General features: G+C 58.0%; 7 protein-coding genes across 7 annotated transcripts; 2 read left to right on the top strand and 5 right to left on the bottom strand.

Annotated features, from left to right (window-relative positions):
- Positions 1-29: 29 nt before the first annotated feature.
- BKCO1_8100029 (short chain oxidoreductase) lies at positions 30-1,031 on the bottom strand (the record flags this gene model as incomplete). The annotated part of the gene is made up of 4 exons (XM_020279465.1): positions 30-215; positions 338-494; positions 552-659; positions 724-1,031. The coding sequence occupies 4 exons, from the start codon at positions 1,029-1,031 to the stop codon at positions 30-32; spliced, it is 759 nt and encodes a 252-aa protein (XP_020125685.1).
- A 783-nt stretch (positions 1,032-1,814) lies between these two features.
- BKCO1_8100028 (necrosis and ethylene inducing peptide 1) lies at positions 1,815-2,660 on the bottom strand (the record flags this gene model as incomplete). The annotated part of the gene is made up of 2 exons (XM_020279464.1): positions 1,815-2,303; positions 2,424-2,660. 2 exons carry the CDS (start codon positions 2,658-2,660, stop codon positions 1,815-1,817), a joined length of 726 nt encoding a protein of 241 aa, XP_020125686.1.
- A 2,013-nt stretch (positions 2,661-4,673) lies between these two features.
- Positions 4,674-5,685, top strand: BKCO1_8100027 (uncharacterized protein; the record flags this gene model as incomplete). Its single annotated transcript, XM_020279463.1, has 3 exons — positions 4,674-4,851; positions 4,901-4,998; positions 5,050-5,685. 3 exons carry the CDS (start codon positions 4,674-4,676, stop codon positions 5,683-5,685), a joined length of 912 nt encoding a protein of 303 aa, XP_020125693.1.
- Positions 5,686-5,809: 124 nt separating this feature from the next.
- Positions 5,810-7,861, bottom strand: BKCO1_8100026 (carboxylesterase; the record flags this gene model as incomplete). Its single annotated transcript, XM_020279462.1, has 1 exon — positions 5,810-7,861. One exon carries the CDS (start codon positions 7,859-7,861, stop codon positions 5,810-5,812), a length of 2,052 nt encoding a protein of 683 aa, XP_020125692.1.
- Positions 7,862-8,373: 512 nt separating this feature from the next.
- On the bottom strand, positions 8,374-9,891 carry BKCO1_8100025 (uncharacterized protein; the record flags this gene model as incomplete). Its single annotated transcript, XM_020279461.1, has 4 exons — positions 8,374-8,858; positions 8,925-9,462; positions 9,515-9,732; positions 9,783-9,891. 4 exons carry the CDS (start codon positions 9,889-9,891, stop codon positions 8,374-8,376), a joined length of 1,350 nt encoding a protein of 449 aa, XP_020125684.1.
- A 3,629-nt stretch (positions 9,892-13,520) lies between these two features.
- BKCO1_8100024 (uncharacterized protein) lies at positions 13,521-15,902 on the top strand (the record flags this gene model as incomplete). The annotated part of the gene is made up of 1 exon (XM_020279460.1): positions 13,521-15,902. One exon carries the CDS (start codon positions 13,521-13,523, stop codon positions 15,900-15,902), a length of 2,382 nt encoding a protein of 793 aa, XP_020125687.1.
- Positions 15,903-16,651: 749 nt separating this feature from the next.
- BKCO1_8100023 (pectinesterase family protein) lies at positions 16,652-23,811 on the bottom strand (the record flags this gene model as incomplete). Its single annotated transcript, XM_020279459.1, has 2 exons — positions 16,652-23,540; positions 23,603-23,811. 2 exons carry the CDS (start codon positions 23,809-23,811, stop codon positions 16,652-16,654), a joined length of 7,098 nt encoding a protein of 2,365 aa, XP_020125689.1.
- Between the last annotated feature and the right edge of the window lie 352 nt (positions 23,812-24,163).

Raw genomic sequence — 24,163 nt, 5'->3', positions numbered from 1 at the left:
CTGGCTCGATTCACTGTTATCGCGATTCTTTACCATGGAGGGCACCCGCCGTCATACTGGTTGATACCTTCGGCTTTCTCCCACCCAGGAACATGGACGTTCAAGAACTTGCCGTTGTCCTCCTTTTTGACGCGGAAGATGATGTCTGCCGTGGCATTGGAACCCTGCTCGATAGTCAAATCGGCACCGGTTCCACCGAGGTCTGTCTGGATCCACTGCATGCGGAGACACGGTCAGTAAGTGCCTGAGAGAGAAGAATATTTCTACCCGAATGAAGTTTGAGAAACACCTTGATCACGGAGCTCGGCAGGTGCATGGGTTTAAATGAGACACTTACGCCTGGCGAGATAGCGACAACTGTGAAGCCCTTGTCGGCAAGCGACAAAGCGTACTGGACCGTGAGCATGTTCAGGGCTGCCTTCGAGATCTTGTAGGAAGGTACGGGCATTTGAGCGTAGGTCTTGGACAAGCCAATGGATCCCAGAGTGGTCGAGCTTAAGGTGGGCAGACTGTGAGCACGAATACCTATAGAGGTGAGATTGGAAGCTTACATGTTGATGATCTTCTTGAGTTGGCCCTTCTCGAGCAGAGGAAGGAAAGCAGTGGTGACGTAATGCACACCGGTGACATTGATCTTGAATGTCTCGTCGAGGTCAGACCTAATCGGTAACGTCAGACAGCGTCAAACATAGCAAGGTGGATAGAAAGGAAAAGGGAAATTACATGGCTGTGATGCCGTCGGCGGTATAGTTCATGACTCCGGCGTTATTGATTAGAACATCGAGACCCTTCCCGTCGAGTGACTGAGTGACATGGCTGGCGGCCTCCGTTGCACTTTCTTGAGAAGTAATGTCAAGCTGGACGAATTCGACACGACCGCTGGACTTGGCCACGAGCTCCTTGAGGCTAGTAGTCTCGCTTCGAGCGGATGCAAACACTTTGCCAACATCGGCAACAGGCTTCGACGCGAGCAAGCCCGCAATGGCCAGACCCAGACCTCGGGAAGACCCAGTGACGAAATAAGAAGCCATAATTTGCTGTAAGCTGAGAACGGATGGGCACAAGTTTGATGTATGTGGGCGTTGAAAGATAAGAGGGATAAAAAGCGTTCAGTCACGGCATTCAGCTGCAAATATATACGTCATAGCCATGCAGTGACGCTACGTCCATCAAATAAAGGGATGACAAACAAAACATATCTTGTGCTTAGAAATCGGTACCAATAATGGGGGCCAAGCAAAAAGTATTATAGCTGGAGTTGCACTACTAGAAGACTCCTACATCTCCGGATCGGTACTAGTGCTTACAAGGCTGGCGAACGCCATTGCGGAGGAGGTCTCGGCGTTAAGATATACTGTGCAACTAATCCCGTACTACGGAGGTAACGGGGCTGAAACTTGCCGAGACGGATCTAGCGACTTTTGAAATGGTATCAATCTTGGCAAGGAGATTTCTTTGACTGCACCTCCAGGCTGAAGGTTGGCCCCACGAAAGGCTAATGAGACCCTGGAAAGCAGGATGAGTGTTGTTTGGTCTCTCCATATCCCGTCTCGGGAGCTCACCGATGCCTTCTTCGTATGTACCTGCCACCCCAACCTTGGAATGTTGGACGCAGGCTGACACAGCTTCTGCCGCACATCCATCGCGGGGAGGGACTTACATGCATGCCGGCAATTCTTTGTCAATTGGAAAACAATCGCGGCGCCTGCAACCTCTGCTCCTCCATCCAGACACGGGTTCTACCTCTCTGGCATACACATCTCCGTAAAATGCGCCACCAAGGTACTTATCCGATGACAAAAGAAGAAAACAACTCAAACCCAAGCCTTATCCAAATTCGACACAAAACTCCCATCCTTAAACGGCGTGATCGCCTTCCCAAAATCCGTAACCTGCAACGCCTCCCTCGCCGGCTCGGTCATGGCGTCCCAATCCACCAACGCGTACGTGACCCCCTCACTCGTCTTGAACTGCAGCTCGTGATTCGTCGGGAAATTCGTAAAGTACTCGACCATCAGGCTGTCCCCGTTCCGCTGCGGGTTCGTCGTCTTCTTGTAGTCGCCGTGCCCCGACGCGGCGGCGCCGAGGACGGAGGGAGTCGGAAGCGCCGGGTCGTCCAGCCAGAGCACGACGTTCTCCCAGTCGTACCGGTGCGCGCCCGCGGAGACGCCGTCGGTGGGCTGGTCCTTGGGGAAGTACCAGGCGTACATGATGGCGTAGCGGTCTTTGTGCCACGCGCCCCGGGCGTAGGTTTGGCCTTTGGAGGTGTCGCGGCACCCGCCGGTGGAGGAGCCCGTCTCTTGCTGTGAGGGGCGAGTCAGCGCTTAGTTCTTTGGACATGTGAGATTGGAATGGGAAATGGGAAATGGCAACGGCAACGGCAACGGGATGACTGTTGTGACTTGTGCACGGAAGAGACTTACGAGACCGCCGCTGGTGTCCCCGGCCTCATTCACGGCGGTGTAGGGCTGGCAGCCGTGTGCGATGTGGAGCTGCGGATTGAAGCGCTTTATGGCGTCGCCCTCTGTATTGTTCCGGACGGTTACCGGCCACGGGTTGAGGGAGTCATGGGCCACGATTTTGCGGGCTTCCAACAGCGGGGCAGCGGTGACGCAGGATGCGGCGGCGAGGCCGAAGAAAAGGGCGCTCTTGAAGTGCATGGTTGGACGCTGGACGTTGGCCAGGGGGAATTACGTTCGTTGTTTTGAGGAAGAGGTGCGGGTGTCTCCGGTGGTTATAGAAGTACCGAAGCGGGCTGGGACGGGGTTATATAGCTCATGTCAGGGCTGGATAAATTTAGATGGTTGTGCTCAAGGACAGCAGAAGCAACAGTACGAGAACCGGAAGTGACAACGTGATCTGTACGTTTCGCTTGAGAGTTTCGGAACTGAAAACTGGGGGTGCTTCCTTGGCTGTGTGTGTCAAGATGGGCTTGGCGGACGCCATGTCGTACTGGCTTGAGCCGTGTGCGCAGCGTCTGTCATGATGCGGAGCCCATGTCTGTGATCGCAACAAAAGAAGGGTCCGCTTAGAACTGTAGGCGCCTAGCTTCATACTGCATTTAGTGGATAGTATCATAGGTGAGAAGTTTCAGTCTACACCTTACAATGTACTTGAAGCTAGTAGGTAGAAGGGTCCGTTCTTCCCCACCGGTTCATCAAGCATAAGGCTGGTGGTATTTCGAGATGATGGCTAGAGGCGCGTCCTGACCGTAGTTAGTGAGCATACTTTCTGCCGGCCCTCACGATGTTGGTTGCCTTCTTCGTTGGTTGAGCCCAAACTCGAGCGTAAACGGTCATGGAAAGCGTTACGTGAAATGACAGGAGAGTGGTCGAAACTTTGCAAGTGGTATTATTAGCAAGCTCGGAAACTATGATTGGGTCATGACTCGCATCGCATGGCGACTCGACCCACGTGGTGTAGCCCTTTTGGTGTGCTGGATGCGAGGTCCTCAGCTGGGTGGTTGTTTTAAGCTTAACGTCGGATCATTTGAGGCGAGTGTATTTGCTCGCGTCCTCCCTGCTCTGGCAAAGGTGGGGGCTGGCTTGGTCCAGAATGCGAAAGTGACGATACGCAGGTACGATGGTGGCGTTATGGGGCATCGTGATGCTGACTCGCATCATCACAGAACCGTACGTTCAACACGCATAAACGGACAGGGGGCTCCGAAGCGAACCGGCGCAGGGTCCAAGGCGCTGTGCGATATATATTCAGTCCTCCATCAGAGCAGCGGGAGCTCTCCAGACTCCAGAGCCCAGCGCCATGCAACAAGGAAAGAGCAGAGTGATGATGCAGAAGGTAATTCAAAAACACCAAAGGGTTGTGTTCCACATTCAGACGGAGGATTAGCGGTGGACCGTGTATCGGAAGCCGAGGCCATGTTGTTGTGCATATTGACGGCGTGGATCTTTTCTCGGACAGCGCGGACAGCGGAGAAATAGTTGAGTGACGGTCATGAAGGTGTGGCTGGGCCGGAGGTGATGCCGAGAGGATGGAAGTCTTAAAGTCTCGAGCGAGAATGCACACCGGTGATGTCCTGGGATTGTGAAGGCCGAAGCGACGCGGTACGGAGAGTGACGACAGGGTTTTTGGTGTTGAGCGGGGAAGGAAGGCGGGCAGCGCACGGACCAGGGCCTTCTGTTTTGCTTCACCTACCCAGCGACACCACCCATCACCACAACGTCATCACACCCGTCGCATCCGCTGTCTAGGTTCCTCCAATCGCTTTCTTCTTCGCACCGTCCGAACCGCGCTCGCAACAGCCCGACGCGCCATGCAACGCGGGTTCACCGCATCCGCGCGCTTGTTCTCGCGAGCCGACCAGCTTTCCAGAGCGCCAACACCGCATCGGAAGCCGCGGATAGGGGTTGCAGACTGATCTAAACCCTTGTCGCCACTCCATTCTAGCGTACCAATAAAGCTATGTTCACTGACACCGTCCATACGAATACGCAACCTCTTCGATTGGGCGCGATAACGGACGGCAGGGTCATTTCGGGGCCCGCGGCCCGCGCCATGATCACCACCGAAGCCCGAGGGCTGTTTGCCTCACTCAGCCCCGGCCGAAACTAGCATTTAACGTCGGCCTTCCAGAAGCTCGACTTTACACACTCGTCTCCTTTAATTATCATAAAAACACCAGAAAAAGGGAGGAAAGAAAGACCACAAAGAAAATGTGGCAGCGGGCAAAACAACAAAGCAAAGCCGGCTTCGACAAGGCGTGGGGCTGGGCCGACAAGCTGGGCGACCCGGTCAACAAGCTTTCAAACAGGCTCGGCTCCGAGGCCTTCTGGCCCATGACCATCGACAAGGAAAGCGACAAGGCCGCCCGCATCCTGTCAAGCTTTTGCCGTAAGTCCAACTTATTCCTTGGACACCCCCCGACCCTGACAGAATACAGAGGACGGTGTCGAGAAAGCACCTACCTCATCATCTCTCGACGACAAGCAATCGGGACCAAAGGGCAAGCAATACGTCCTTAGAAAGATCCCGCCAGAGGTACGCATGTACACACATACTTGAAACATCCCATCCAACACCACCGCCCAGGTCATCCGCAACGCCGTCGGCCTCGCCATCTTCACCACCATGCGCACCGGCCTGTCCTTCTCCGGCGCCGGCGGGTCCGGCATCCTCATGGCCCGCCTCCACGACGGGTCGTGGTCGCCGCCGTCGGGCATCCTCCTGCACACGGCCGGCGTGGGGCTGCTGGTCGGCATCGACATCTACGACTGCGTCCTCGTCATCAACACGTACGACGCCCTCGACGCCTTCTGCAAGCTGCGCTGCACCGTGGGCGGCGAGATCAGCGCCGCCGCCGGCCCCGTCGGCGCAGGCGGCATCGTCGACAGCGAGGTGCACAAGCGGCGCGCGCCCATCTTCACCTACGTCAAGAGCAGGGGCTTCTATGCCGGCGTGCAGCTGGATGGGACCGTCGTCGTCGAGCGCGCCGACGAGAACGAGCGCTTCTATGGGGAGAGGGCGCCTGTCGCGAGGATTTTGACCGGCGATGTCGGACACGTGCCGAGGGAGAAGCTGGAGCCGCTTTGGGAGGCTGTGGGCGTGGCCGAGCGGGGAGGAGAGCGGGCTGAGACCAAGTTCATGATGACGCCGGATGGGTCGCCGGTGGAGGGCTATGTCCCGCCGCCGAGGAAGGGCCACCGGGTCATGCCGAGTATTAACTGATTGCTGAGGTGAGGGCGTTTGGTGTTTTTGCATGTCTGGGGCGTTTTGGTGGCTACTGATTAATTGAATCTAGAACTTGAGGTATGTAATACATGGCGGGATCCTGAACCCCACAGAACACATGTTACGAGATCAGTGGCAAGAGCACCTTGCAGTGCTGTTGTTCGGGAAGCGTTGTGACAGACGACTGGGGGTACTGAATCGACGCCACCCGCGGACTCCACGTGTTGAATTCCGGCCACTCCCACGAAGAAAACAGCTCAATGGTACTGTTGTATCCCCTCGCCTCGAGATACGCCACATCGACGTTCGGGTTCCCCGCCCGCGCAAACGACGCCCACATGTCCTGCACGGCGTTCGTGAAGTAGATGTCTTCCGCAACCCGCACCGGCCGGTCGAACAGGTAGTAGGTGCCGAACACCTCGTACAGATCGCCCGAGTGACAGCGGTAGTACGGCGTGTCGGGCTCGCCCACGGGGAAGGTGCAGGCGTCGTACCAGTTGTAGTACGACAAAGCGTACGCCCGCTCCAGGCTGTAGACCCACATCGCCTCGAAGGCGGCTGAAGCGGCGCCGACGGAAGCGAACTGGCTGCCGCCGCAGGTCAGGACGAGGTCCGAGACGATGCTGATGCTGGCGTTGTACGCGTCCGGGTACGTCGTGCTCCCCCCGCCGGTCGACGACGATCCGTTGCCGACCACCCACAGCCCGGAGTCCAGGACCGCGTCGGCTTGTTCCTGGGTGGCTCGGCCATTCTCCACCAGGACGCCGAGCCCGTCGCTGAAGGTGGTGAGGTTGGGCCCGAGCTCGAGCTCGAGGAGCGATTGGCCCTCCTCCGGCATGAATCCCAGCATCACCTTGACCGAGTTGATCGACTGCCGGCCTTTGGAAACCTGGGCGATGGGTATGTCGAGCGTGTAGTCGTCGTCGATGACGGTCTGCCAGCTGCCGCCCTGGGAAGTGAGGTTGAACAGGGTGTCGGCCGGCAGCGCCTGGAGGCACTCGAGCCGGGCGGTGCCTGTCTGGTTGCACAGCGGTCGGATGTAGGGCTCGATGGCGGCGGCGGCGTCGGCCCGAGCCTGCGCCCACCCCTTGCCGCCGGACTGGATGATGGCGGCGTGGAAGAGGCCTTCGGCCCTGGGGGAGGCGATCAGGTCGATGACGGATCCGCCGCCGGCCGACTGCCCGAAGATGGTGACGCTGCTTGGATCTCCCCCGAATGCCGAGATGTGGTCCCTGACCCACTGGAGAGCTGCGATCTTGTCCGACGTCGCGTAGTTGCCGGGAATGGCGTCGTCGAGCCCCAGGTAGCCGAAGATGCTCAGGCGGTAGTTGATGGCGACGACCACGACGTCGGAGCGGCTGGCCAGGCTGGCGCCGTCGAAAGTGGCGTCGCTGCCCGTGCCGGTCTTCATCGCGCCGCCGTGCATCCAGAACATCACGGGCTTGAGCGTTTGCGCTTCGTTGGCGGCGGCGGCAGGATCGGGAAGCCCGGGGGTGAAGACGTTGAGGTACAGGCAGTCCTCGCTGTTTCCCCACGGATTCAGCCCGTAGGCATTCCCGTCATACCACCCGGTCTGGATGCAGGCGGCGCGGTACTCGGTCGCGTCCACGAACGATCCCGTCCACGGCTGGGCGTACTTGAGACGGAGATTCCCCACTGGAGGCTGGGCGAAGGGGACGCCCAGAAATCGGAAAGCCATGTGGTCGCGGAGACCCTCGAAAGTGGTGCCGTTTGCCGAGACGTTGACGCGAGGGTAGACGGAGAAGTCGGTGTCTACCTTGTCGACAATGGGAGCGCTGTTGGTACAGAGAAAGTAGTGCAGGCCGGAGTCGTTGCTCGCGGCAGACGTGGATCCGCCACTCCATGACACCAGCGATGATTCGCTGCAATCGGTCCAAAACAGCTCGTCGTCCTGGATGTTGCCAATGAACTTCTGGTAGTTCAGCTGCTCATGGAAATGCTGTATTTGACCACAGCCGAGCAAGGCTTCATCTTGAGAGTTGCATGTTGCCACGGCGTCTTCGAAGCTGGATTGGCGGTGAACCAGCAGTGCGCTCGGCTTCTCAGCATGACTCGTCCAATTGCCGTCATTTTGGAAGAGCACCGTCACTCCCCCCGACGCCGCAGCGGCGAAGGGCACCATGAAGACGGCAGCAAAGGAGTGCGGTAGCATGGCGTTGCTGGGAGAAGCGGGGAAAGCAGTCAGTGGAACATTTCATTTGATTACTGGGTAACGCGAGCATTTTGTACACGGGCAAAGAAAAGCCGATACGCAGATCTACCCCGAATCCGGGGATTCAGGTGCCGGAGCCGTGCCATCTTCAGGTACCGCCGCCTCTTCCCCACCATCGCTCCCCGCACTGTCGGCAAATCTGACTCACCCCGGATTTCTCCCAGGATTAACCTCAGAGAACGTAACGACTGCCTACACCAAAGGTTAGCACACGGCCACGGAATAAAGAGCCGAGGAGACATACAACGCCAGGTTCTCCCTATCTGTCAACAAGTCCAACTGCCTCGCATCGACAACTACCTCCACCTTGGTCCCACCCTCACCAACCCCCGCATATCCACGGTTCATTACCTGTGGCACCGCGAGAGTACTGGAATCAGATCGCCAATGCAGTGTGAAGAGCAAGTCCGTCATGGTATCCCTATTGTTACATAGATTAGATTATTATCACGCTAGATTCTGCGCTCAGCCTGCCCCGACAACCGCTCAATGTGATCAAACGACAACGACTCCCCCGTCGGTCTCCGACTCGCCGGACCAGGGGTCAGCAACCCAGCCTCGCTCTCCACGCTCCCCTCGGCCGACACGACCTGATGCAGCGAGCTCTGGCTTATGCTCGTCCTCTTGCGCACCGCTCCCAGAGGCGTCGCCTGCTCCGCGTCGGCCTCGCTCCCGTCCGAGGCCGTCACGATGGTGAGGGATTTGGCGAGCGGGGCTTGTCCGGGGATCTCGAGGAAGGAAGGGCGGGCCGCGTCTTGCAGCCGCGCGCTGCAGTTGGAGGCGCGCGATAGCCTGTTGTGTTCGGTGTCGGTGGTGGTGGTGGTGGTGGTGTTGGTGACGCTCTTTCCGGTTGCGTTGGCGGCGGGTAGGTCGATGGAGCCGTCGAGGTCCGCGTGGTCGACGGTCAGCCAGTGCACGATGCAGACGGACCAGGTGACTGTTCGTGGTGGAGTTGGTCAGCGCAGTTGGACGCGGGGAGGGGTCGGTTCGGAGAGAGACATACCATCGAGGGAGCAGATGGTGGAGCAGAGCCATCCCTGCTCGTGGTTCCCCAGCTTGAAGAGCAGTGCGAGATTTGCCGTGGTCGGCAACATGATCAAGAAGGCGCCGACGACGGTCTTGAGAACCAGCTTCCGAAGCACGCGCAGAAGGCGGTCGTTGCCGACATCGACGCGGACTTCGTCGTTTTCGCGGATCTCGATGTTGGGCGTGCGGGACAGGAGATGATCGAACCAGCTCACGGTGGCGTTGGGGCGGGAGCGTTTGGAGTGGAAGCTCAGCAACGGCCATAGCAGGCAGATGAACAGCACGGTGAAGCCGATGTTGATGACGATGTCGAAGGCGAGCATGGTGATGGTCACGCGTGGCAGCATGCCGACGCGACATTTGCCGTCGATTTCGGATATCTGGGCCACCGGCCACAGGAAGCCTACGACGGAAAGGGCTCCAAATCCGAGGTTGACGATGGACATGCCGCAAAGCCACACCTTGTCCGACAGCCGTCGTGTGCTGGGCGCCCGGATGACGTGGGCACGCTCGACCTGCAGGAACGTTAGTCTCGCTGGTTGGCTTTCGGTTCGACAGGCGACGTACCAGGAACAGATACATGAGGTACTTGCTTCCCATGTAGAAGGCCAGACACATGATGATGGCGGCGTGGCAGTCGGCATACGTCACCACGCCGCGGCCGTTGGCCATGATGGTCATGGTGGCAACGAACAGGATGCCGACGATGTACATGAAGACGACGAGTTTCCGCACGAAATTCATCCGCGATATGTTGTTGAGCCGTAGATGCCTTGCCCTTGACCCTGATGCCGTCAGCGTCTGTGCCAACGAGCTTAGGTTGCTGGGTACTCACCAAGCATGTAGGCGAGCGCCAGCATGCAGGTCGTCGAGGCGACGGTGAAGATTATTGGCGAGGTTTTGTCTGGTGCATGGCGAATGCCGCGTGCAGGCAGAGCGACCATAGCGATAGCGTTGGGCTGCACTGGGAAAAGCTTCCGGTAATGCCACGGGGGTTCCTGGCAGCCCGGCTCAGGGATTATATGTAGTCCTGGCAGGGCCGACCAGACGCGCCACTCCCGGGCTATGCATCCAGCCGGGTTCCAGGCGCACTGGACAAGCTTTCCACACGGGGGGACCGAGGCGTGCAAGTATTTGCATTACCCCATGGTTTCCCACGGAATCATACCCGACCAGGCCTTGGCATATGCTTTCGCGGCAGAGCCGCGCGCCGGATGCGGTAAGGCTGCGACCAACGTTGCCAACCCGATCTAGACGCGACCTATATGACGCTGGCTGTCTCGTCGGCCTTTGCACAGTACATCTCCGCATGGCGCCTTCCGATCGACGCTAACCTTTATATAGTAAATGCCTGGGGGACCCGCTCATCACTTAACACAGCTGGCTCTGGATAATCCCACGTGCGAGGCTCTTTATTCGCTGGCACAGCAGATACCGGAGCTTTCGATCAACGAAGCCACCATGTTCGGAATGGCGTGCAGGTAAGATGGGAGGCGTCGACGGCCCCCCACAAGCTGAACTGGTTCCTCCCCACGTTCCTTAGCATCAGCGGGCATCCAATCAGCCATTACCACACTTTGTCCTTTGAAATCATGCCACTTCAGTAGTGTGGCGTTCCTACACTATTCCAACCCACGATAATGACCATAAGATACCATTGGCTACTATCCAAACAGTCCTGCCCCTCACCATTCCTCTTCGCCGAGGTTTATAAACGGCCTACACCTCTCCGTCCTCTAATCTACTCACAGCCTCCCATCCGGCCTACACACTTGCTTTTCTTTACCCTTTCACAAAGACCAACACCACACCCACCAATCCCCCGGTAACAGCGAACTCACCCTCAGGCTTACATGTAGAGTCTACCGCGATACCAACCACGAGCACCACATGCGCTATTTCCCACGACGCATCACCATTGGGAGCAACAGGCTCGGCAAACCCCGCGTTTGTTCCCCAGGAAAACCATGTCCTTCTCGTTCAAAGTACGAATTTTGGTCACTCTCGCCCATACATCAGACGCGGCAAATTTTACATCGGTGCCAATGATATTGAAGCAAGTTAATTTGATATCGTTGCTGCTGACTTGGCCGAGTCCAATGGGAAAGCCATAGACATAAGCCGTGGAAGTCGATGGCGAACGACGGCAGCAGCAAAGCCTGAACCAGCACTTCAGTCACTTTGCCAAAATGCACTGAAACCATGACTTTCAACCTCGTCGAAGCCAGCATCGCCGACCTTCAAAATGCTCTCTCCTCCGGTGTCGTCTCTGATGTCGAGCTTTACATCAGCTACTTGTTCCGGATCTCGACCTACGACTGCCGTGGTACCAAACTGATGTTCTGAGTCTCCCCGGGTGTGATCTAAAGCGAGCGAGAATGCTGACACCCTGGTCCTTTTATCGTAGTAAAAGGTTTCCCAGAACCGACCAATCGGATTCGAGGGAGGCCAAGTGCTATGACGTTATCAGTTGACCCCGCGCTATCTTTACCCTCGCATGCATATTCACTGCCCTTTCGTTCCACTCTTGACGTTATTACTCTATTCTCCCTAGTGGAGCTTCAGGGGGAGAGTGAAGTGCTAGAGGCCTTTGATGATTTGGTCAGGTGCCAAATCATTGTCGACGGCGAGACCGAGGCCATGCTGTATGACGATGATGGATTCCCCGCAAGATCTGGCAGGGGAAGCTAAGGCCCCCGGTTCCAGTTCCGCGTCTGCCCTTCACTCCCAAGGAAACCACAGATACAAGACGCGCCAGACGACACCAGCCCTGCGCGCACCTTTGGATCGGGAAGCCATCCCGAGTTCGCTGACGACAGGCTCTTGGTTGCTTCTATCAACGACACTCATCACCTCATCTTGGCCAAGCTCTGCGCCTTCCGGCGGCAGTACGCGCCGCTCACCGCTGACTCTTATCGACGCTCGGACGAGCCTCTCAGCCTAGCCGACTTTGACGCTGTCTTGGCTGCCTGGGATCAGCTGTCGGCATCGCATTACGCTCTGTACAACTGCATGGAACTGGATTCTTCCCGAAGTAAGCGTATGCCCTCACAACGTCGTACTCGCCCCAGAGTGGATTCTGGTTATTTCACGGAGGAAATCGAATGTAGATGATGCAGGCCTGCTTGGGTCTTTGTCTCAGCTTGGTATCCCACGGATCGAGGGAGCAACTTCATAGGTCTTGGGTGTACATCTTATCACAGGATCAATCAGCTGATCCCGTGAATCCTCTAGCCTGAGAGACGAAGAAGTACATAACGGAGACGGAAATGGCGGAGCTGTCTCATCTCAACTCAGGCCATATTTCTCCCAGAAGATTATCATCGGACGCCAACATTACTTTGCTCATTTCAACTACATGGATTTGGAACCCAGAATATCCTCGTCCACGATGGACCGAGCTTTGTTTCCATCATGACGGAGAGTTCGCCAATCGGCCCCGTGGGAAGTGCGCCATGTACCCACGCATTTCCCTCTGTCATGTTCCGACCGGGATACTGAGGACACTCTAGAAGATTCCGACCACATCTTATCTTCCAATGTTTCACGGCAGCACGCAACTCGTCAGATGTATCGGCGGGAGTTTATGGATGCAGAGCAGGAGTTGCAGCTGCCAGGAAAGCCACTGAAGAGCTCGATTGCGTCTTTCCTGTATAGACCTGCGTCGAGAATCTAAGCCATTTAGATGAGATCAGCGTTTATCCCGGGTAGGAGAAAGATCTCAAGTATGAGGTGGTGCGACTGCTGAATGGAACGAGGGGAGCAGTCCGAGAAAACAATGAGATTGCAGGGCAGGCTACATGAACCCAAGCACCTTACAGGTTGCTCCGTGGTAGTGTTATACGACGAGGCCCCCTGGAAGTGGAGCCTGGATGGTCAGAGAGCCCGGAAGTAATGGCAGATACTACATACAAGAGTTCAGATGCCAGGATGGATGCACGTGTCAGAATCCCTGGCCCACCCCCGCATGCCTTGCGCCAGCCTTCAGTTCCCCCACATTTTCTCAGCCCCCATCGCTTCCCTGAATGTCTCTACACTCTGCCTCACTCTCATCATGTGCATATGGCTTTGCTCTTTCATTACTGCAAGAAAGCAGATGAAGCATATCGAATCGCCGCGAACCGCCAGGTGGCTGGATGGAACGGCAAAAAGGGATTGCGGCGTGAGTTAACAGATGACTGCTGCGCATGGCGCATAAATAAACCCTGGACGAACTAGTTTCGCTTGTCGATTCTGCAGAAGCATTGCAGTGTTGCACTGTCTTTTGTGTACTAAAATACATCTGGCCCCCAAGATACAAAACGCCACCGGGCCTCCACTATCCGAAATAGGCCTTTGTCGCATGGAGAGGTTGCAACACCGACTTCGTTGCTTGAGACGGTTACCATGGCCACAAACAGATTTATCTCCAGCCAAAACCCACACTTTCCGATCGAAAGAGATTCCCAACCCAGCACAGCTTCGATGCATGATAGCGATGGGGAGAGCAGGCCGTGATTGGCTGCATTGGTCGTCGCGTCTTTCAAGGTTATCTCACAAATCTGTCAGCTCATGTTGAAGCAGCCCAGACAAGATGCCATCAACACCGGTATACTACGATGAATCAACAATGTTCGACGTAGTGCTGAGTCCAATCAGCCCTTCCGCCGGAGAGCAAATCCGACATCAGAATGTATCCCCGACTGGGGATACACTGGGAGAGCGGCAGAACGAACCCGAGTCGAGGCTCCTCGTCGAATCACCAAGTCCCCCGCTCTCCGCTCAGCAACAATGTCCTGAGAGTCCGCCAACACATCCGGATGGAGAAATCGTCAAGGTGCCACCGCTTCTTGCCTTGGGTCAGACCACCATCATCATGCTCTCTACCAGCACCATCCTCATCATTGCTGTCATGGCCCTGCTCACGTACCTGTGGGCAAATCAGAGTAACACTTCATCCGCAGGGCCTCTGTGGAGGCTGATTGTCGTGGGGTCTTGGCTACCGCAGGTGATCACGCTCTGCACACTGGTCCTACGATGGGCGACTGCTGTTCAGCTTTGTCTCTTCACGTCCATGCTGGCTTCGGTAGCCGTGGAGGGCTTTCAAGTCACGCTATCGCAGATCATGGCCGTCTCCATCATGCGGGCTACCACAGCAAGGCCGGCGGAGCTGCTGTGGGCCTTGTTGCAGGGGAACCGTTACATTCTGTGGGGCATCAGGACCATCGCACTAACAACCATGTTGATGCTTCTGCAAGCTTCCTTCCAATTCTCATCGACTATACTTCTCTCGGATCTTTACCCTGGAGTGGTTCGTGGAAATGCAGGCGCCCAAGAGGTTTCATATGGCCTCAGCGAGGGATTGCAAGCAAAGTTGGGTTCAGACTCGATGGGAAATCCGTGGACCTTTAAGCCCCCGTTCTGGCCGTCATTTGCAGAGTACGCGGAGCCGGCGATCGAAGCCCCGGGCATGGCAGATACCGGATTTACGCTGCGAGCATTCCTGCCATTCGAAACAGCTCAAAGCAGGTTGGCTGTCGGCAATTACTCCGGACCTGCTACAATCATACCGTCTCGGGTAACCTGCTTCAAGCCACCGCTTTCCAAGCTGGCGGTCCACATCGCCCATGAAGAACTGTCGGCGGGGTTCATCACCGGGGAGATCGACTTCGGAGAGGTGCAATTTGAGCTCCTGGGAGGCTGCAAGAGCCGGCCATGCAGAGAAACGCCGGAATCGACGCACGCATTCAATTGCACCTTCAACTACGGTGCCAGCAGCGCCTACAGAGAATGGGCAGCGACCCTCTGCGTGGTAGAGGACTCTCTCGGAACACACCAATTCTCGCGCACTTCCAGCCCATACTTCGGCAACGGCTACCTCCTCATCAACGCCAGCGGCGCAGTCGAGGACTGGTACGGCTTGGGACAGAGAAACAGCGGTTCCCCATCCGACCTGACTCCCTCGTCGAGCACCGACGCAAGCGCCTGGACGAAATTCGACACACCCTCCCCCGGCGCTTCCGTAAGCTCGACCCTATGCTACTACAACCCCAGCCCGCTGAACTACCACGACGTCAACGCCTCCCGCGACGCACCACCCGCAGCCGAGCCCCGGTTCCGCTGGACCTCCACCAACACCACCACCACCACCCCCGCCCACTACGACACCGCCTCCGTGCGCAAGCAGCTCGGCGCCGCCACCCCCCCTCGCAGTCTCACCCACCAAGCCCGCGGCATCCTCACCCTCTCCCACTGGGCAGCGGCACCGCACACGCCATCAACCCCGCCCCCACCCCTCCTCTTCCCCCAGCAGCACCCCGTCAACGCCATCAACTCCTCCTACACCCTCTGCCAGCAATGCGTGCGCCAGCCGTCCCGGTCCGCCAACACCGACGCCAACACCCCCGTCCACCACACCCTCACAACCCTCTTCCAAGACGTGCTCCTCCTCGCCGCGACGTCGGGAGACGACGACAACCCGGCCCGCGCGCTGCAAGCCCTCTTCACCACCGTCGCGCAGGCGGCGTACTACGCGCTGGCGTCCGAGTTCGACGTCGTCGCGCGCAACGCGAGCGTCGCGGCGTTCATCGGCGGCGGTAGCGACAGCGGCAACGGCGGCAGTGGTGGTAGCGGCGGCATCGCCATGCCGCGGCGGTGGAGGGGCTTCGCGGTCGTCGCGGGGATGGTGGTCGGGCATTTTGCGTGCGGAGGGGTGGTGGTGGGGGTGTTTTTGGGGGGGTGTCGGTGCTCGATGGTGGGGCAGGTGTGGGGGTGTGTGGCGCAGGTGCGGGGGGGCGGGGGCGAGGGGGATGTGGATGCGGTGTTGGGGAAGGCGAGGCGGTGGGCGACGGATGGGGAGGTGAGGGCGTGGTTGGAGGAGTGTGGGTGGGGGGAGACGAGGGTGGGGGTTTTGCCGTGGAGGAGGAGGAGGAGGATGAGGGCGAGGGCGAGAGGGGGGGAGGAGGGGGGCGTGTAGGGTTGGGTTGGGTGGACCGGCATGTCGTGAAGCCTCGTCTCGAGCCGGTGTGGTGGGGGGTTTAGAACGGACGGGCAGGATGGCGGCAGTTGATTTGGGAGAATTGTATAGATTCGGGGCAGCTACGTGATAGCTACGTATATAGTTTAACTAAGGTAGAAGAGATGTTTTATCTAGTTAAATTTAGAACTACCTCTTCGTTATTCTCTTTGATACCCTTGACGGAGAAGCTGCTGGTAAGGTAAGAGGAATTATTCTAGACCGTAAATCTAACAGACGGCTACGTATTTAACAGAGGTGCCGATACTACTAACGAGTAACCGGAACTTATCGACCCGAGTAACGGAAGCGGCGACAGTGGCGAAATCACGATCCGTGAAGGAAGGGGATACCTGAAAAGCCGAGTATAATGATCTACGGATCGTGATCCTAAGAACCGCGATCCTACCAAGTATAGAGGATTTAAGGCAGGAACTCGATCCTCCCTGAAGCAGGAACCCGATCCTGGCTGAGGCGGGAACCCGATCCTGGCTAAGGCGGGAACCCGATCTACATCTAGAGATTCGTGCCCTAGACATCAACACTATCACCAACGAGAAAAGAGAAGAAAAAAATTAGTCGAAACTTATAAATTAGACTATCGCTTCGTTTACTACTATTATTACTACTACTACCACTACTAAAACATTACTAAACCATCGACCCCCCAGCCAAACACACATATAAAAAAGAACATCCACTTCCCCCCCTCAAACACCCGCCGTACACGCCCCCGCCCCCTTCGCCGTCCTCGTCACGACGCTCACGACCGTGCTCGTCGCCTTCGCCGTCGTCGTCTTCACCACGGTGCTCTGCCGCACGACCGTCACGCTCGGGGCCAGCGTCAGCGTCGCCGTCTTCCACGCGGTGCTCGTGCTCTGCGCCAGCGTCTGCACGACCGTGCTCGTCACGCCTTTAGACGACGTCTTGACGACGGTGGAGGCTGGGGCTGTCGTTGTGGATTTCAGCGTGACGGTGGCGAAGGAAGTGGTGGTGAGGGGTCCGCCGCCGGCGGCGGGGACGGTGGTGGTGGAGGTGCGGGTAGCACCGGCGGCGAGGGAGGTGACTGTCAGGGTGGAGGGTTTGAGGGTTGTGGGTTTGCCGGCGAGTTTGGTGGAGGTGGTGGTGAGGAGGGCGGTGGAGGCGCGGGCGGTGAGGGTGGAGAGCTTGGTGGCGGGGGAGGCGGTGGAGGTGGTGGTGAGGGTGGTGGGCTTGAGGGTGGTGGTGGAACCGATTGTCTTGGTGACGTAGGCGAGCGAGGTGGCTGTCGAGACGGCGCCCGAGGTCGCGGTCGAGGTCTTGACGTAGGTGGTGAGGGTGGAGAAGATGGTGGTGGTGGTGACGGAGCCGGCGGCGGCGGCGGCGCGGGGTCCCAGCGGGTATGAGCGGCGCTGGAGGCTGTCGGTGGGGACGCAGGAGAGGGTTGTGGTGGATTTCTTCGTTGTCGTCTTCACCGAGGTGACGGTCACGTAAGTTGTGGTGGCTTTGGTCGTCTTGGTTGACGTGCCGCCGGTGCCCGAGGTGATGGTCCGGGTCGAGGTGACTTGGGCGGCCTTCGGGGTGGAGACGCTGGTGACGTAGACGGTTGATCCCAGGCTGATGGTTGACGTTACGGGATCGAGCGTCTTGGTAGCCAAGCTCGTCGAAGTGACGGTACTCTTCACGGTAATCGTCTCGCGCGCCTCGGTCGAGGTGACCAGAACAGTGGTCGTCTGCTTGAGCACCGTGGTGACGGTGCTGGGCTCCGGTGTGACGGTGGTTCCGATGTCGCTGGTGACGACCACGGTAGACGTCTGCGTGACGTCGGCCTGCGACAGGGTCTCGACAATGGTTGTTGTACCCTTCACGGTGCTGGTCTTGTAGACGGGGTCAGGGGTAACGGTGGCGCCCATGTCCAGCGTGACGGTCTGCGTTGAAGTGACGGTCGAGATGGCGGCAGTGATGGTCGTGAAGAGGGTCTCTTTGTCAGTAGTGACTTTGGTGACGAAGACGGTGCTCGGGATGAGCGTGGACGACGAGATCAGGGTCGAGGAAGCAATGACAGACGAAGACGCCACGGAAGTCGGAACGACGACCTCGCTGGCCACGAAGGGCTGAACATCGATCCGGGTGAAGTTGATCCAGGAGGTCACGGCGAAGAAGCTGGCGAGCTGGAACTGGGCGGCGTCGGCCGCCGAGAGCTGCGTGGAAAAGCTCGCACGCTTCGAAGTGCCTGCACCCGGTCCGTAGTTTCCGTACTCGGCAAAAGTCACTCCGTCCGTCTGCGGGGTGGACTTGGACCACTGGCTCCAGCCTGCAGCCTCGACGCTGGAATCGAGATACGTCTCTATGTACGCGACACGGGCGAGGTTGTTCCACGGACGTCCGAGGCTGATCTCGGTGAAGGGGCCGGTGCCGGGGGCGGGCTTGACGGTGCACTGGTCGAAGACGAAACCAGCAGCCGTGGCGTTGGTCGCGCGCTTGCTGGCGGTCAGCGAAACATCGTCGGTGTTGGGCGAAATGGTCGAGTTGAGGAAGTAGCCGGCACCCGAGCCCCAGATCATGTCGATGTTGCCGACAATCAGCGACTTGAAGGCGAAGAAGTAGCCATTGATGAGCAGCGAGTCCTGGTTGCCCCAGACCTGGCAGCCGTACAGCGATGCGTACTTGCTAGACTTGACGCCGAATCCGAGCGAGGCGTAGTCCTCGGCCGTGCCGAACGAGTTCTTGAAGTTGATGTTGTAAGCCTGGAAGTAGTTGCCCGTGGCATACACGGTCGCGCTGTCCGAGTTGGACGCATCGGCCTGCGTGTCGATTCCCTTGTTGAAGTCGACCGTCACCTGGTTCTGCGAATAGTCGTCGGTGGCGGCCGAGTAGCCGATGAAGACGGTGGTGCCAGACTTGCTCAGCACAAGCTGCTCCGAGTACACGCCCGGGTAGATGAAGATGGTCCCGGTCTTGCTGCTCGAGGTGGGCAGCGCATTCAGAGCGCTCTGGATGGTATCGTACGTCGTCACACCGTCAATGGCCGTTTTGGAGACGATCAAGGCGCCCGCAGGCGGAGTGGTACCGTCGTAGACTGAAGTGCCGTTGACCGTCGTGGTGGTGTTTCCCGTGGTGGAAGCGGCCACGGTCGGCGTGGTGATCGAGTCCCAGTACGTCATGTCGATCCAGTCAGAGGGCGAGTCCATGACGGCGGACAGGGAGTACGTGTCGGACGTCAGCAGCGTGCAGTAGCCGAAAGCAGTGCGTGCCGCGGCGTTGTTCTCCCAGTTACCAGGCCCGGTGTTGTTGAACTCGGCGAAGGTGATGGCGTCGGTACGCGGGTCGGTGGCGGACCAGACCTTCCAACCAGCGGGCTGGATCACATTGTCCAGGTACGAGTTCTTGACAACAACGAGGGCGTACTTGCTGTAAGGACGGCCGAGGTAAACAGACTGCGTCAGATCAACCGTCGCAGACGAGGCGGCGGTGAACAGACACTGATCGAAGATGTAGCCTCCGACCGCGCTGGAAGACGCACGGCTGTGAGCCGTGATGGCCGACTTCTGCCTCTTGGCGCCGATGGTGCAGCCCTTGAAGTAGGCCTTGGAGTAGCCCCAGATGAAGTCTATGGCGCCATCGATGTAGCAGGATTCGTAGTAGTGGTAGCCAGTGCTGCTTCCAGTCAACAGCGTATCCTGCCAGCCAATGAAGCTGCAGCCGTAGAAGGCGATGCGCGAACCGTAGATGGAACCGGCCAGGGTGACGTAAGACGAAAGCGAGCCGTCGAGGTTGTCAGAGTTGATGATGTCGATGTTGTACATGGCAATCTTGTTGCTGGCGGTGGAGAAGGTTGCAGTTTCGGCGTCCGAATGGCCGGTCGGCAGCGGCGAGACGGACAAGCCGCGAGCCTGGGTCAGAATGACCTTGTTGGTCCTGTAGCTCTGGCCGGGATTGCCATCCTGCGCACCGATGATCTGGACGGGACCCGGCCGGTCAACCGCCGGAGGCTGCTCGTTGTAGGTTCCGGGGTACATGAAGATGATCTGCGTCGAGCTATCCGACGGCAGAGCCGCGAGGGCGGCGGTGAGGTTGCTGTACGACCCGTTGACGGAGCCTCCGACCGACACCAGGACGGCTCCGGTAGGCGGGGTGGCGCCACTTGACGGATGCGCCCAGGTGGCTGCGGCAGTGGCAGAGGCAATGGTGGATGAAGCTGACGCCGAGGGAGTCGTAGTCGATGCAGCTGCGCCGGAGACGTCGTACGAAGGCACGTAATTGTACGCATCCATGTCAAGCCACGAAGTGCTGCCAACCCAAGCAGATAGCTTATAAGCCGCCGCCTGGGACTCGGTCAAGTTCGTCGCGAAAGACGCACGAGAGCTGGACCAGCTGCCGGGGCCGGTGTTGTTGAACTCTCCAAACAAGACGTTGTCCGTCTGAGGGTTGCTGGTCTGCCACACGGCCCAGCCGGCGGGGCTGATGTGCTTGTCGATGAACGAGTTCATGTACACGGCGATGCTGTAGCTCGAGTACGGGCGACCGAGGTAGCTGGTGCCGAAGGTCGATCCGTAGGTGCTCGTGTACGTGACGTAGCAGCTGTCAAAAACATAGCCACCCGTGGCCGAAGCCGAGGCGCGGCTCATGGCCGAAATGTAACCGCCAGCCGTGTTGGACGCGATGTAGCACTGGTGGAAATAGGCCGTCGAGAAGCCCCAGATGTAGTCAATAGAGCCCTCAATGTAGCTGTTGGAGAAGACCTGGGTGCCCTTGTTGGCGAGGAGAGTGTCCTGGTAGCCGACGAACTTGCAGCCGTAGGCGGCCATGTTGGCGCCGTAGAAGTCGGCCGCAAGCGCAGCAGTGTTCTTCGTCTGCGGGTACGTGTTGACGAAGTTGATGTTGTACAACGCGAGGCCAGACCCATCGTTCTTCTTGGCGTTGATAACCGGCGTCAACTCGTTCTGGCCGGCGCTGGTGAGCACGCCGTAGGAGAACTGGATGGTGACCTGGTTCTGCGAGAAGTCATTGGGGAATGTCGTCTCGCCGCGGAGCGTGACCTTGCCGTTCCGCGTAATGGAGAACTGCTCCTGGTAAGTTCCGGCGCGAATGTAGATGGTGTATTCCTTGCTGTCGTTGGGAAGGGCCGCGATGGCTGCCGTGACGTTGCCGTACTCGCCAGCGGCAGGCGTGGTTGAGACAATGAGAGTGTTGGTAGCAGTTGCAGCTGCAGTGGCAGAAGTGCTGGATGCCGAAGCAGACACCGCGGTCGCTGTCGTGGAGTTTGCCACGGGAGTGGAATAGCTGGAGATGACACTCGATGAGCTGGAAAGAAGCGCACTGGCATAGACGCTGTCTGGGAAAGCAGCAACAGGCGCAACAGCGGCAGTGTCGATCGAAAGAGCGCCGAGAACGTTGCTGGCCGAATAGGCAGACGCATCCGTCACAATCTGCGAAACCCTAGATGCGGTGGACGCTCCGGGTCCGGAGTTGCTGGCCTCGACGAACGTGACATTCGTAGTCTTGGATGCAATCAACCATCCGACAGGAGCAATGTGAGCGTCCAGGTAGGAGTTGATCACCGCCACACGCGCCGACGCTGTGTAGTCGCGGCCCAGGTACGTGCTCGCCTTCGGCACCGTGCTGTCGGTGGGCACGAAAGTGCAAGTGTCGAAGACGAACTGCGAGGGGTTGTACTGCGACTGGTACGACTGTGCGGCAAGAGACTGACCAGTCGTGGTTCCGGTGCTGACGATCTTCGAGTTGTAGATGTAGGCACCACCCTGTCCCCAAACAATGTCCGTGGTACCAGTGATCTTGCAGCCCGAGAAGTAATGGGCGCCGTAGTTGAGCAGGAGAGCCCCCTGAGAGGAGGTAATCCCGCAGTTGTAGTAGTATGCCTTCAAGGCTTTGCTGGAAAGTGCAACAGCATTGTAGCCCGTAGCAGCAGTGTAGGCGTTCTCGAAGTTGATGTTGTAGAAGCTGATGCTCTTGCTGTAGTACTGAGTGGCCTGGAACGGGGCGGTAGCGGAAGATCCTCCGCTGCTAGAGAGCACACCAGCAGAGGACCTGAGAGTCACCTTGTTGCTGGATTGGTCGAGCTCGCTGGACGTCTCACCGCGGAAGACGGTGGGGCCTACACGGCTGAAGGTGATCTGCTCGGCATAGGTGCCTGCGAGAATGTACACATACTCGGTCTTGGACTGGTCTGTAGAAAGGTCTTTGACGGCATCGGCGATGCTGGTGTAGTTGGCGCAGGACCCAGCCGGACCCACGACACGTGCAGTGGTAGGCACCGAGGAGGGAAGAGAGCAGCCAGAAGCCGAAGTAGATGCAGCGGTAGTGGAGCTGGCAGTATCCACCGAGGCGCTCTCGCTGGAAGAGGTCGAGCCAGTCGAGAGTGCGGACGAGGTACCAGTGATGGAGCTCGAACTCACTGTAGTGCTCGTGGATGCTGTAGAGTTTGAGGAAGTACCAGATACCGACGAAACGGGAGTAGCACTGGTGGAAAGCGAAGATGCGTCACTGGCAGAGGCGGACGTCGAGGACCCAGAGGAGACCGAGCTTGATGACGATGCGGACATAGAAATGCTCGATGCGGTGACGGAGCTGCTTGATGTCGAGACGGAGCTGCTCGATATGAAGACGGAGCTTGTGATGGCCGAAGAAGAGGCAGTGGACGACACCACACTCGCCGTGCTCGCCTTTGCGACTTGAGATGCATCCGAGTCCTGGATGATGGAGATGACTGATGAGTCGATCCAATTGGTGTTGGACGTGGCGAAGACCTGATCAACGGAGAATTGGGAAGCCTGATCAACGCTCAGGCTCTTGACGTAGGACGCCCTTGCGGCCGAGTTCGAAGAGTAGGATCCGGCACCCGTGTTGCCGAACTCGCCATAGAAGTTTCCTGTCGCCTGGGTCTTGGCGTCAACGTGTACACCGGCGCCGAGGATGAAGCTGGGCAGGGCCGAGTTTCTGTAGACAACAACGGACCCAATACCGTTGGCTGCAGCAAGCGAGACGCCAGTCACGGTGGTGCCAGACTTTGAAGTGACTGCGCAGGAGTCGAAGACGACGGTGGAGTTGGTAGTCACCACCGTACCAGAAGACACACCCTTGTTGTAGACCAAGAGTGCGTTGCTCGCTGTAGGCGTAAGAGTAGAGCCGTAAATGTACATGTTGGGCGTGTTGTAGATGAGCTTGGAACGCGCTTCGATGTACGAGTTGTAGACAAAGGAAGTACCGATGGACGAGGAGATTCCCAAATCGCCGGCGGAGATGAATTGGCAGTCATAAAAGGCGTTCTTGGAGCCGCTCAAAGAGGCAGCAGCAGCGGTAGAGGCCGTGTTGGAAGTGACGAAATTGATGTTCTTCCATGTCGTGCCCAGACTGGCAGCCGTGTTCCAGGAAAGGGGAATCCCTGCATTCGAGACGACCACCTTGTTTTGCGAGTAGTCACTGGAGGAAGAGGATTCGCCAACGACTGTCACGGCAGCGGTAGCCTGGACGATGATGGAATCCGTGTATGTGCCCGCCTTGACGGAGACGGTGGGAATGCCACTGTTCTGCGCATACGAAAGGGCGGGGCTGATGGCAGTGAATTGTCCGCTTCCATCGGTGGCAACGGTAATGACGGAGCTTGCAGCTGAGATGGAGTCAGTGATGACGACAGAAGGTTGATTGGCGGTTTAGAAACTTACCAAGCACCGAGGAGGAAGAGGAAGAAGTTGAAGGCAAGGAAGAGGAACTCAAAGCCACAGAAGAAAGAGTCGAGGACAAAGAAGAAGTCGAAGACGAAGAAGCGAGCGGGGTGGATGCAACAGAAGATACAGAGGTAGACGTAGATGCGGTCCCCGAAGAGACAGGGGCAGGTGTCGAGGTTGCAAGGTCGGAAGAGGTATCGGTGCATCCACAAGGCAGGTCAGAGGAGGAGGGGTCAGTCTGTGCAGAAGCCAGGCAGGCAGCTGCAAGAATCAAGAACCGCCGCATGTTGGAGAGTCTTCAGGCTCACAAACTGGTGACACAACCAAGGGACCAGGGCAGCTGCTACAGAAGGCGGCCAGCGGCCGGCTACGAGGTCAAGATAAAGCATCCTCAAGAAAGCGCCGCTCGGCGGGCTGCGCGATGGGCGTCGCCATGCTGTCTGTGGCGGCTGCTGAGCGTTGCTGGCCAGACGCCCATGGCGTTTCGGTGGCTGACAGTTGGAGAAGAGCCGAGAGAGTTTTGTATAGAACCAAGGGTTCTGGATGCTCAATGGAGCG

Source organism: Diplodia corticola (genome assembly GCF_001883845.1).
Source record: "Diplodia corticola strain CBS 112549 chromosome Unknown scaffold81, whole genome shotgun sequence".
NCBI classification, from domain to species: domain Eukaryota; kingdom Fungi; phylum Ascomycota; class Dothideomycetes; order Botryosphaeriales; family Botryosphaeriaceae; genus Diplodia; species Diplodia corticola.
Note: the sequence above shows the minus strand (reverse complement) of the source record. Positions and strands in the feature narration are given on the sequence as shown.